General features: G+C 36.0%; 3 protein-coding genes across 3 annotated transcripts; all 3 read right to left on the reverse strand.

Annotated features, from left to right (window-relative positions):
• Positions 1-2063: 2063 nt before the first annotated feature.
• On the reverse strand, positions 2064-4277 carry LOC140044332 (uncharacterized). The gene has a single exon (XM_072088810.1). It carries the CDS (start codon positions 4275-4277, stop codon positions 2064-2066), a length of 2214 nt encoding a protein of 737 aa, XP_071944911.1.
• Positions 4278-4351: 74 nt separating this feature from the next.
• Positions 4352-5380, reverse strand: LOC140044333 (uncharacterized). Its single transcript, XM_072088811.1, has one exon. The coding sequence runs from the start codon at positions 5378-5380 to the stop codon at positions 4352-4354; it is 1029 nt and encodes a 342-aa protein (XP_071944912.1).
• A 969-nt stretch (positions 5381-6349) lies between these two features.
• On the reverse strand, positions 6350-8431 carry LOC140044334 (uncharacterized). Its single transcript, XM_072088813.1, has one exon. It carries the CDS (start codon positions 8429-8431, stop codon positions 6350-6352), a length of 2082 nt encoding a protein of 693 aa, XP_071944914.1.
• Positions 8432-14459: the final 6028 nt, after the last annotated feature.

A 14459-nucleotide genomic window follows, 5' to 3' on the forward strand; every position in this document is an offset into this window, starting at 1 on the left:
CCTGTGAATCAGCCTCCTCTTTTTCACACTAATACAAAATTACAGGGTAATAAATATATAGATTGAAATACTTATACTGTACTACTTATTTTTTTCTGGAAATTGAAAAATTGGCTCTCTAATTGGTAATCTTTGAGACTTTTTGCAGTTGTTTTCTAAATCTGTAGTATGTATATTATGTAGGCCCTACTATGTCATTGAAGATGTTCTCTATATTTACAGGTTGGCGGAGAAGTGTTTATGATAATAACCACAAGCAGAACGGAATCACGTGAGTCTGATGACGATCTTGAACTCTATACTAGGTCATCACCAATATTTAAATTAGAAGGAGTATGTTCGTAAGTTACGGAGCCATACCATCACACGAATGTTATGATATAATATTTTTTGAGCGAGATGGGGAGTACTTTTTGGGTCAGTCGAATAAAAGAAATGTTAGTGGTGGCATAACTAGTCCAAGCTTCAACATATCAATGGGTGTAGTTGATATTGCGTCATCGCCGCCAATATTTAAACTGGATGATGGAAGTTTGTTCATATTAATTAGGGAGTCATAACGTCACTGTCTTACAACATGTTTTAACGAGATAGAAAGGGAGTACTTTTGGAGGCAGTTCATAGAGGAGGAAATACGTGTGTGTATTTGTAGGTCCCGCTCTCCTGCCCTCTACCTTATTGAAAAATGTAAAAAACTTATTTATCTTTGAATAAACTTAAAACCGTAACTAATTAGAAAAATTAAAAAAGTCTTGTTTTGGTTAAAACACTGTAGTATAAACTCATGCGCCCTATGACTCTGATTTAACCTTTTTGGGGAAGCGAGTGGGAGAGAGGGAGTACCGCGTACGCGTCAACCAGAAGGAAATGAGCGTGTGCAGAAGGACCGTTAGACTCAATAGCTGCGTAGCATGGCTCGTCGTCGAACAAAAACGAATTACGCGATAAAAAAAAAAAGGTTAAACGCTATACGTAGAATGCAAGTATTGAGGCGGATTGTTTTTTCCCTGTATATAAACATATCGCACATAAAACCCCAAATAAATGCACGCAATTTATCATGTTAGTTTTATTATTGTTATAAGTAAAATCAACGGCAGTTTAATTACAGGATTTTTAAAATAATTTTATTTTGAACGTAACCTAATGTATCTTTCACAGAATACGCGTATATTGATATAGTGAAATTGTTTTAGACGAATATGTGTTGTAATAAATAGAAGGTTTGTTTCTGCCTTTAATCGATATTGTTCGATGTTTGTTTGACAAATTTTTATATTACTTGCTGTAGTAGTCTTGTCATGTATATGTATAAATGTATGTCTTATCAAGGTAAAAAGTGGTCAGAAATAGACAAAATAGAACTAGAATAGTATGGCTATATCCCTGTCGCTCTACATGTTGTCAACTACTTAGATGTATAACGTAACGTGATAATAAACGTAACGTGATTATACCATGGATGAAGTACGTCCTCTGTACTGAAGAAAGGCCCATAAACAATATATACATATACGCAAGAACTTTCTTATTTTTATTATCTTTTATTTTTACACTTCTTTCCAACCACGCTGTCGGTATTATTTTTATTTTTTTTCTATGACACGCCAAAACGGCCTTTTACACCCTATACAACAGCGCCCTCATTATTCTTTTGTTGTTCTTCAGAACATTCTCCCCTTCCTCGACATACAGTTGTTTGTCGATCCCTTTATTACAATCTCAAATAACTTCTTTTTTTTTTTTAACATAATAATAAATATCATGAAACATCATTATCAACAAAAAACCTATCACTCATATTCACTATAATTATATAACATCATTTCTATATTAAAAACTATTTTTACTGATATTAATTCACATTGAACTTGTTGATAACTCATTTAACTTCACTGTCCTTATTTGAACATTATCCAACAATGTATAACAATTATATGATCAATTTCTACACTGTTCACTTTAACATAATTCAACTCTAAACTTATTAACACCAAAACTTAAACATTTGTGCTTCTTAATACAGTATAACACCTTTCTGTATCTTGATATTTAACATTCTTTTAATCAAGTATCTCTAGTGGACACATTTTTGTAATACCTCGAATTACATCTCCATTGTTAGTTTTCACCTTAACTACCCTTACATGACCGTCTGGTCCTTTATATATTTCTCTTATCCTACCCAATGGCCATTGACCACGTACCGTACCTTTCTGAACTGCTAATACCACTTCATCAACCCTAAGATCCCTCTTGGGTTCCCTCCGCTTTTTTCGTTGGTTCAATGCTGGTAACCACTCCCTTAACCACCTATTCCAAAAGTGTCGCATTAATTCTTGGACACGTCTCCATCGTTTCCTAGGATTAACAACTGTTGTGTCTAATATGCTCTCTGGAGCTAGATTACCTCCCATTTGACCATGTAAAAAATGGTTTGGAGTTAATGGAATTACATCCTTTACTGAGGCAGATTGATATGTTAATGGACGTGAGTTTAATATACCTTCTGCTCCTACAAATGCAGAATGTAACTCTTCATCCGTTATATCGGCATTTCTTAATACTCCATATATAGCCCTTTTAGCAGATTTTATAAGACTTTCATGTACTCCACCAAAATGTGGGGTCATAGGTGGAATAAAACTCCACTTTATACCAGTGACCACTGTCACACTTTGAATTTTATCTTTATCTAAGGATTTTAACACTCCCTTTAATTCTCTATCAGCTCCTACAAAATTTGTCCCGTTATCAGACATCATTTCTTCGGGTTTACCCCTTCTACTGACAAATCTATGAAAAGCATTTAGAAACGTATCTGTGTCTAAACCGTACGCCATTTCCAAGTGCACGGCTCTAGAGGATAAACATGTGAACAAACACAAATAACGTTTTGTTTGTACCTTTCCTCTACCCTGTTTAGTAAGGAAGGGACCTGCATAGTCTACTGCGACTCTAGTAGACGCCTTTAAACTTTCATTTCTAGTTCTATTCTTAGGTAATGGAGCCATTATTTGCTCCCCTTGTTTAGCTAATCTACGCCTACATCCCATACAATTTTTTTCACATTCTCTTATTTCTTCTCTAGCCGCTTGTACCCAGTACTTCTCAGATAATAATGACAGTGTATGATTTGTACCTATTACATGATTTCCTAACTCATGATACATTTTTACAATTAATTTAGTGACATGATGTTTCCTTGGTAATATAATGGGATATCTTACATCATATGATATCGCCTCATTTAGACTTAAACGTCCATTTGCTCTAAGCAAATAATCGGCATCCATTTGAGGATTCAATCCACTTATATTACTCTTTGTACTTAGTATTTCACCCTTACTTAATCTCTTAATTTCGTCTGAGAACTCATCACCTTGTGCCTTTTGAATTATGGCAATTTCCGAGTCCTTAACCTCATCTACATTTAATGGTCCTCTGACTTTGTCTTTTAACCTACAGTTATTTATAAAACGCATCACATACGCAAATACACACACTAACTTATTCCAGCTAGAGTACCTTATTGGGTTTAATCTCCAGTTATCACTTTTCACTCTTGGTACCACTTTACTCAATAACGTTTTCGTTCTTTTCTTAATCTCTATTTCATCTATCGCTTTCTCAATCTTATTTTCTGGCCATTGCATCTCACAATCACTCAAGAATTCAGGACCTCGCCACCAAAGTTCATTCTGCTGCAACTCTATAACAGTACATCCTCGCGAAGCCACATCCGCAGGGTTTAATTTAGTGGGTATATATCTCCATTGACTAGAGTTTGTTTGACCTTGTATTTCACCAATTCGATTCGCAACGAACGGCTTAAAATCTCTACTATGACCTCGAATCCACCACAATACATTCATACTGTCACCCCAAAATTTCACTTCCTTTAGTTGACATTGTAACGGATTTACAACAGATTTCGCAAGCTTTAAACCTAACATAGCTGCCATCAACTCAAGTCTCGGGATACTCATGGATTTAAGAGGAGCTACTTTCGTTTTGGATGCGACTAATCTTACATTTCTTTTTTTAACATCGTTATCATTCTGTGACACTGAATACACAACCGCCGCATAAGCATCATTTGACGCGTCAACAAATGTATGCAACTCTTGATTCTCGCGCTCACCTGGGTTTATACACCTTTCTATTTCTATATCTTTTAATTCGCCCAAATTTGCTATCCATCGTTCTAATTTCTGACCTACATCAGGGGACAACTCTTCATCCCAGTCTAATCCATTTGCCCAAATCTCTTGCATAATTATCTTGCCTGCGACTACTACAGGAGCCAAAATCCCTAGTGGATCAAATATAGAAGCGATTCTACTCAAAGCTAATCTCTTAACTTACAGACATTAGAAGGACCAGAACCTCCTTGAAACTTAAATGCATCTTCCTCGGCTTTCCATATTAAACCTAAGGTTTTTGCAGAAGGTAACTCGTTCCCACTTAATTTGATTTCTTTAGCTCTATCTACTTCTGGTATTTTTTCCAGTACCGCTTTTGAATTTGAAACCCATTTTCTAGCACTCATACCCGCACTTCCCCATAATTCTTTAAGCTCTCTATATAACTCTACTGCCTCTTGCTCATTTTTAACCGAGGTCATGGTATCATCCATGTAGGTAGAGTCTAAAACAGCCCGTGCTGCTAGAGGATACTCTTCAGAATTCTTTCGTGCATGTTCCTGAGTTACAAATTGAGCTAAGAATGGTGCAACATTAAGACCAAACACTAGTCGATTGAACTCATAAATTTCTGGCATCCGCTCTGTGTCTAAATCTCGCCACAAAAACCTAAGCATTTTCCTATCTTCTGGTTGCACTCCAATCTGGAGATACATTTCTACAATATCGCAAATAATCGCTACCTTTTTTTTTCTAAATCTTAATAACACATCGAATAAATCGTTCTGCAATTTAGGCCCGGGATAGATCATGTCATTCAAACATCTTCCCCCATAACGCGCCGCGGCGTCAAACACCAACCTAACTTTCGTTGTTTCCCTATCGGGTTTAACTACTGGGAAATGTGGTAGAAACCATTGATTTAGTTCTGTTAGGGATTGGTCTATTTTTCTGACATAGCCTTTGGATCTGTAATTATCTAAAACGTTTTGATAATTATTGCCTAACATCTTGTCTCTAGTTAATTTTCTTTCTAGACACTCTAATCTCTTAAAGGCCATCTCATAATTGTTATCCATATTTATTTCTTCTTCCCGCCACGGAATATTCACACTGTATCGCCCATCAACAGCTGTCAATGACTCTGACACTTTTTGAATCACTCTTTCATCTTCAGCTTTATATATTTTCAAATCACTTACTCCATAACTATCTACTTCCCAAAACTTCCTCATTAACTCGTCCACATCATTACTTCGTTCACTACTGGTTTTGTAAGTATTCACATGTAGTGATGTTGTTCGCCAACTTCTACTCAAAGGACCAACACACGTCCAACCTAACGGTGTTCTTCTCGCAACAGGTTCTCCCCACATTTCTCTTCTAATGCTGTATGTAACTCTGGACAATCCACTCCAATCAGTAAATCTATCTCTTTTCTCTGACTACTTATCACAGGAAATTCTATGTCTCTCAAATGATCCCAATCCTTACTAACACTACTCCAATCTGACGCTTCTAGTCTACCAGTAACATCACTTATAGTCACTGCATTCACTTTAAATTTTTTAGATCCATCCAACGGTAATACAAATATCTCAACTGGCTTAGTCACAAATCTTTCTTCCTTACCACTTAACAAACTCACTACCATCTCTTCTGTTACTCCACTGAGACCCAACTCTCCACATAACTCTTCATTAACATATGTCTGAGTACTACCATCATCTAATAATGCATTCACCTCTATTCTTTTCTTTCCATTACTAACTATGATTGGTATGGTTCGCAAAGCAATAGATTGGTTTTTACTTAACAATGTAGTGTTTGTCCCTGTTTCTGTTTTAGTTACTTTACGCTCCCCTTCCCTGGCAACTCCTACCTCTACAGTTTCAAAATTACTTTCCTTTTTTACTTTTTCTCTATGTAACAACCTATTATGGTCATTCTTACATCCATTTATACCACAGGACATAACCCGTTTACAATCAACTGCCCTATGTTTACATAGACACTTAAAGCACATTGTTTCCCTATCGGGTTTAACTACTGGGAAATGTGGTAGAAACCATTGATTTAGTTCTGTTAGGGATTGGTCTATTTTTCTGACATAGCCTTTGGATCTGTAATTATCTAAAACGTTTTGATAATTATTGCCTAACATCTTGTCTCTAGTTAATTTTCTTTCTAGACACTCTAATCTCTTAAAGGCCATCATCTAATAATGCATTCACCTCTATTCTTTTCTTTCCATTACTAACTATGATTGGTATGGTTCGCAAAGCAATAGATTGGTTTTTACTTAACAATGTAGTGTTTGTCCCTGTTTCTGTTTTAGTTACTTTACGCTCCCCTTCCCTGGCAACTCCTACCTCTACAGTTTCAAAATTACTTTCCTTTTTTACTTTTTTCTCTTCTAATGCTGTATGTAACTCTGGACAATCCACTCCAATCAGTAAATCTATCTCTTTTCTCTGACTACTTATCACAGGAAATTCTATGTCTCTCAAATGATCCCAATCCTTACTAACACTACTCCAATCTGACGCTTCTAGTCTACCAGTAACATCACTTATAGTCACTGCATTCACTTTAAATTTTTTAGATCCATCCAACGGTAATACAAATATCTCAACTGGCTTAGTCACAAATCTTTCTTCCTTACCACTTAACAAACTCACTACCATCTCTTCTGTTACTCCACTGAGACCCAACTCTCCACATAACTCTTCATTAACATATGTCTGAGTACTACCATCATCTAATAATGCATTCACCTCTATTCTTTTCTTTCCATTACTAACTATGATTGGTATGGTTCGCAAAGCAATAGATTGGTTTTTACTTAACAATGTAGTGTTTGTCCCTGTTTCTGTTTTAGTTACTTTACGCTCCCCTTCCCTGGCAACTCCTACCTCTACAGTTTCAAAATTACTTTCCTTTTTTACTTTTTCTCTATGTAACAACCTATTATGGTCATTCTTACATCCATTTATACCACAGGACATAACCCGTTTACAATCAACTGCCCTATGTTTACATAGACACTTAAAGCACAATTTTTCTTGGCTAGCAATATTCCATCTCTCATTGATGGATAGTTGTCTGAATTTTACACATTCCCATAACCTATGGTTTTTCTTACAACATACACATGTGAAAAAAGGTGATTCACTAGGCTTTTCCCCTGTGGGTGTACAACTATGACTGTAAGCCTTTTTTCCTCTAAAATCTGTGTTTACTACTCGAAATTTACTCTTATTTTCATTAGCTGTAGTGCTAATATTTCTTCCAAACATATTGCTGTTTACTGCAGCTTGACTCTCTACAAATTTTAACATATCCAAGAAACTTGGTTCCCTTTCACTAAGTATTGATTGTGCAGCATTAGCCCATTTAGCTTGCATAAATCTAGGTAATAGCCCTTGAATTTTTAATAGGTTGGAAGTACTGTTTAAATCATTTGTGTACCCCATTTTTGTTAGTGTTAGTTGACATTTTTTCATGTCACTGACTAGTCCCCATAACTCTTCATGGTTTCCTGCATTAATCTCTTTTCTGTTGGTTAACTTAAGCATCAATGAGTTTAAAACTAGATGGGGCTGCCCAAACTGCCTTTTAAGAATCTCTAAAGCCTGCTTATAACCTTCTTCTCCTAATAGAGGACAACTTACTATACTTTCCTTTGCCTTATTTTTACATAACTGTAGAAGGTATTGTAATTTTGCATTATCTGATGTTAACTTACTTGCTACATTTATCTCAAAACTTTGTACAAAAGCCCAATAGTTTCCCGGATCCCCATGGAATTCTATCACTTCCGCTTTTGGAAGTTCTAGGGCTAATTTGAATGTGGCCATAGCATCCATATCATTACTGTTAACCTTATTATTACCATCTTTCTCTCCCTGATCAACGTTTTCACTGTCCTCTTCTACCATAACTCTGTCAGTCTCTTCTGTCACTGTTCCCCTGACTGGCGGCTCCAGCACCCTCTTAGTCTCATGTATCACCTCTAGAAAATTCCTTTGGCAATCTTGCATCCACTTCTCCGCTTCCTCAAATTGTTCTTCATCTTCCAAATTTATCATTTCCACAATCTGCTCGTGAGCCCTCTCTACTGTTTCAAATACCTCGTTTGCTTTCTTTAATAAGTTCTGTATTAACTCAATATCCCTCTCTAGTTCCTCCTTCTGACACAAAACATTTATTGTGTTTGTAATCCTTGTTAACTGTCCTTTTCTATTTCTTCGTAGTATTTTTATATCTTTTTTTCGTTTCTCCATGTCTTCAATTTTGTTTGACTTTTCGCTTAGAAGCATGCACTGTACTCACGTGTATGTGTGACGTTCGCTCCCTAGCTAGAAGCATGCACTTTACTCACGTGCTCCGTTGCAACTAACTATAGGCTCACAACTTTCAGCCTAAAAATGTTGGTTCTTTAAAGTTTAATTTGTTTAAATTGGTCTATCTAACCTCGCTCTGCTACCATTTTCTTGTACTGAAGAAAGGCCCATAAACAATATATACATATACGCAAGAACTTTCTTATTTTTATTATCTTTTATTTTTGCACTTCTTTCCAACCACGCTGTCGGTATTATTTTTATTTTTTGGAGCATGCCATATACAACAGCGCCCTCATTATTCTTTTGTTGTTCTTCAGAACATCCTCTATACCCAATACACGAGTGGTATTTTTATATATAATTCTTACAGTATGGTATTGTTTATGTTGAACTTCTATTGTCATGGTTACCGCATGTTTTAGTTGTTAATATGTATGGTCATGTTTATGAAAAATATTGACTATTAATATTTGTAAAATGCATATATAACAATGGTTAGGCTTAATAATTTATTTAATTAAAGTATAAACATAGGTGTTAGATAATTATTACCAAGCACATTTGTTTTTAGTCATATAATAAAGTATATATTGAAATAATGCTGTAACTGAGTTTAGTGATTATTTAATTGCTGTTGATGGCGTGCTTACCTGGAATAATTTGCATAAAAATGTGGCGCATGCGCACGTTTGGAATTTACTTACTTGCTGGTGTGGTTAGTTGAGACGATGCCAGCGTATACACAAGAGAATGGTGTGATTGCTACTAACAAAATGCCATGTGGCGCATGCGCACGTTTGGAATCTCCTTACTAGCTGGTGTGGTTAGTTGAGACGATGCCAGTGTATACACAAGAGAATGGTGTGATTGCTACATGATAATGTAATTTTGCTACAGATTTAATACATCATCACTATGTTGCATGAATACGGGCCTTCTGTGTTCTTTCACATGTCACGTAGTGATCACTAAAGCCTGTTTTCATGTCGACGTTATTCGACGCTATCGTCGTTGATCAACGACGATCGTTTGTAAACGATCAACTTGAAATGATGAAAATAGCGAGTACCTTTTCCTGTAAATCGTTAAAATGTCAATGTTTACGTAGATTATCGCCGATTATTGTCTAACGTCGACAGGAAAACAGGCTTTAGGCCGCAATTATAAATGCATCACAATAACTTAGAAGTACACATTGCGAAAGACAGGTATCAACGGTATTTTGTTGTTTATGTTGATTCCGTTGTCATGTTTACAGCATTTAAAAAAAAATATCTATGGTCATGAAGAATATTATTGAATATTAATGTTTTTAAAACGCATATTTAACAATGCTTAGGTTTAATTATTTATAAGTAAAGTATATAGGTGGTAGATAATGATATTACCAAACACGTTTGTAATGGTTTTTGTTCATAGAATAAAGTATACTGAAATATATTAAATAGTTTGGAAGCGCATTGTGAAAGACAGTGAACTACCAACGCTAGTGGGGGAATCATCGATGAGCTCTAAGTCACAAATTGTAGGAAACGTTATACACCATTTTTACACGAAACACACAAGAACTTTTAACGTTCCTTCTCAAGAGACATGATGCGCGCTGCCTCAAAAATTGTTGATATAATTACATTCATCGTTCTGTTAACTAGTTGCGATGCCAAAGTGGAATGCGATATTAAACCTCCACAAACGTCACCTTCTCACTTCTACGGACACGCTAACACAACAATGTCAAACGAACTTGGCAAATACAAGGCAACGCAATACGAGTGTATGCAGCTTTGTCGAAAGGACGCACGTTGTCTAGCTTTTACATACGCTGCTGATACGCAAGAGTGCGCGACGTTTGATCGGGATAGCGTCACTGGACCGGAACACAAGGAGACGGTATCTGGTGTCTGGTTCTATGACATGCGACGAAAAAGAAAAGATTTTACTCGTGTAAGTTTAAAATGCAGTTTTTTTTCTAATTTTCAACCCCGGTTCCCAATCCGAACAAAATTCACTACAATTAATGGATGCCCAACCCCATGTTTTTAAAGTTTGTTATGCGTTTTTTCTGTAAATCTTGCGAATACAATTTTATTTGGACACTGATAAAGCATGTGAAGAGAAAAATATGTGTATCCATGTATTCACTCGATTCACAGTTAAATCGTGTTTATTGTTTACAGAGTTATCTTGGAGCATGCCAAGCAAAGAACAAATGCGTTAACGGAGGCTCTTGTATCAATGATTGCTCAGAACTGGGATACACCTGCGAATGCCCAGTACAATTTTATGGGAAATTTTGTCAAAATAGTAAGTATAGGTCTACGGAACTGTACTGTATTATGTATTACAGGTCTTTTCCAATTATATTGATCTAAATAAACATTACGAATGAATTAAATTAAACATTTCGTTAACAATATCATATTGTGCACGAGTCTGTAGTTCTAAAATGTGTACAGTAGGGTAATTGGTTTACACTTCGCGTTCACACTGAGTTTAAATTGTATCCAGTGGCTTAAAACAAAAATCTGTTTCAATCACACGTCCGTTGTGTATGGAAAATGGAATGTTAGTTGTTTCTATTCTTAAGCTCTGTTTACACTATTAAACTAGTTTGACAAAAAAAAGTATGATGTCCCAAAATAATATGGTAGTGATATGTCCAAATATGGTAGTGATATGACATTATCCAGTCCATATATGAGCACAATACATTGTTGACACATAAAGTTTGATAGTGTAGACAAAGCTTTAAACACTTGCACGTATCCATTCATTTTTATCCGGACTCAGTATGAGTATAATATAACTTTACGTAAGAATATATAATGACAATAATAATAGTAGCCATACTAAGTCACGATACATTTTAATCATTTAGAGTTTGTCCATGGTTATGTGTTTAAAACAAACATTGTTAAACCATCAGGAAGCAATACGGCATTCACATACAAGAACAAGCATTATCTCGTAGTCGGCGGAGTGTAAGTATTTTGGACGATGACAAAAATGATTGCAGTGATGTTGACAACGTTTGATAAAATTTAATTATTTGAGTATCCAATTAATAATATTATTTATTCATTCGGGCAAAATAAATGAAAAGCAATTTGTATTCTGCTTAAAAATATTACAAATTTGCATATCAAAAGCATGATGTTTAATAAGCATGATGTTTAATAAGCACGAAACAACAAAATGGCGACGGAGGTAGAAACAATTTTAGTTGAGCCAAAGATAATAAAAGGAACACATCCAGATCAACACGACCCATCCAAACGTGGGATTAGATTAGACGGGAACCATATCTAGAGCCCGCCGTCATTCGGCTGCTGGATTCTTACGCGTCCATGAAAGCACGTCCGCGTTTCCTATCCTTCTATGCTTAACAGTGCGTACTGTTGATTCTTTACCTATAATTTATATTCTTTGGTTGAGCCCATGGAGAATACACGGCCACATGTTTGTGAGAAGATCCAAGGTGAGAAAAGGGGTCTTAAAATTTCTGTTGAGTTGATGCATAACGGACTGTGCCGCTTCGCGCGCGTTTAGAATGTTCAGTGTGCGCCCGTAGTAACGTATTCGCCGATTACATTGTAAATGGTGCCATGATGCGTACATCATCACGTGAAAAACCTAATTTGCTTGTAGGCTTAATTTTTTTTCTGAAGCAAATTTAGATATTTTTTCGATTTAATTTCAGTAACGGTTCACCAACAAATGCATACAGATACAACGATACTAATGAACGGTATGAATATTATCAACAATTAACGGGAAAAAGTGATGCAAAACAAATAGAACATTTTATCATTAATGGACAATTGTATGTGTTTGTCATCAACTACAAAATAGGTGAAAAGGAAAACATAGACTCCTACATCTACATATTTGATTTACGAACGGGTAAGTGTATAATCTGTTTTGATTTAAAGAAGACAGACCCTGCATCCCAATTGACAGTATCACTGTAATGGGGAGAAGGGGTATATTCCAGATAACTGTTTTTTTATCTTATTCTTTTTTTTATGACAAGATCAATGTGTATACTTCGTTGTCAAGGTCACCTCTGCAAGACTTTTATTATTTTAGTTGGATGTGCGCACATTCAATAATGGTTTTGTTTTCACTTTTTTACTTTCACTCAATCTAGCTTTCTGCTAGTTTCTGTACGGCTCATAATAATAGACGATCTACGACTCACATCTGTTGAGTCCGGCACAGTTCCGATTCGGCGCCGTCAAATAAAATCGAACCTGAAGTTTCGTTTTCACGACGCTCCACGCGGCTATGCGCCAATAGATCGATAAGTGCATAACCACGTGGAGCGTCCTGAAAACGAAACACTAACATTCAATTTGATTTGCCGTCGCCTGACCGGAACTGTGCCGGAAAAACTAGTTTTCTAAAGCTTTACGTCTTATCACTTAAACATATTTAGGCACATCACTCTTTTTTGTCAAACTAGTTTGATAGTGTACACGTATAATGTTACTGTGTCCATATTGGGCATTTTTTGTATGTGACCTAGAGACTGTGTAAACAGAGCTTTAGGTTGTGAACGAAATGCTTATAAGAAATGTTCCCGCTGTGTTATAGTTATGTGCCTGTGATCTGTGTAACTATAGTTACTATAATTATGTATACCACCTCACCATCTTGTACTTCCTACGTTTGTATCTCTCTTATTGTCCTTTTTATGATGTTTTTCCAAGTGTCACCAGTTGGAATTTTTATTTTTATCAATAAGTCGAAACGCCGTCTAGAAGTCCCGAGATTACTACACTATACATTTGTTGTGTTTTAGGTTTCCTCGATCAACATCAAACGTTAGACACATGGGGTGGACATGACGCATCGTATTTAGAATTGAATTCAAATCATTATTTACTTGTGGTTGATTATCGTGAGCAACATAGTGTTGTAAACTCAACAGTATATAAATGGAATTTTAACAATACCCAATTTGTAGAGTATGCTAAAATACCAGTTCGTGGTGGCCACAGTGGTAAACTATTCTCAATGAATGGTGTATTGTACGCGGCAATAGCAAACTATCTCACAACAACGAATGAATACATGATTAAATCTCACGTTTGGAAACTAAAACAAGGTAAGTGAGATGCAATTTTAGAAACGTATAATGATCCTCGTTCTCACTGCAGTCTCGAATGACAGAAGACAATAAGTGAGGCTATGCTTTTGTCAAATGCTAATAATTTAGCTAACAAACGACGTAAACCAGACCGACAAAGAGTCTGAGAATAGAAAATAACTTAGTTGGCGACGTGTCGGTGACAATTGACTGCGCGCGTGCCGCAGAATACATAATAATTGTGGTGTTACAGTTTAGTCCAGGCAGAAAATCGTACTTTATTGCCCACGTGCGCGTGAAATGCGCAGCATTTTCAGGGAATTCTATTCCATACTGTCACTTTTTAGGTGGTGTTACTGAACTAGTACAGTCACTTGACGAATCGGACGCAGGATCAACTGGAATCGATGCATTCACAAATGACGGAGATACTTTCCTAGTAGGTGTCAATAAATTGGGCATGGATTGTGCACAGAACACAATAGTTTATAGATGGGACAAGTCGACTAATGAATTTAAAATTCATCAACGTATTCCTGTTGAACATTGCGCCTACAGATCTACCATTTTTAAGGTAAGTATAAAGTGCCCTTTTATTTTTACCATAAATAGCCAACGCCAAAAATTTTCACTTCAGACCAATCGAATGTAATACTCTACTTTCGAGTCCGAAACTTCGGTTGGACTGAATAAAGACAATGATTGAGTTGTGTGTCTACTGACAACGGTGTAGCTGGAAGTTATAGTAAAAAGACAAAAGTTGAGAAAGTATGGTTTTTTGAAAAGAAGGAGTGACCGCTTGTTGATTGATGGTAACAACATAGGAAAATATATTTGCAAAATAAAGGTGAGAGAGAAGAAGTGAATGGATAG

Source organism: Antedon mediterranea, chromosome 3 (genome assembly GCF_964355755.1).
Source record: "Antedon mediterranea chromosome 3, ecAntMedi1.1, whole genome shotgun sequence".
Taxonomy (NCBI): domain Eukaryota; kingdom Metazoa; phylum Echinodermata; class Crinoidea; order Comatulida; family Antedonidae; genus Antedon; species Antedon mediterranea.

Excerpts from the sequence above, each read along its gene's own strand:
- LOC140044332 (XM_072088810.1), bottom strand. The coding sequence starts at position 4,277 with ATGCAAGAGATTTGGGCAAATGGATTAGACTGGGATGAAGAGTTGTCC.
- LOC140044333 (XM_072088811.1), bottom strand. The coding sequence starts at position 5,380 with ATGAGGAAGTTTTGGGAAGTAGATAGTTATGGAGTAAGTGATTTGAAA.
- LOC140044334 (XM_072088813.1), bottom strand. The coding sequence starts at position 8,431 with ATGGAGAAACGAAAAAAAGATATAAAAATACTACGAAGAAATAGAAAA.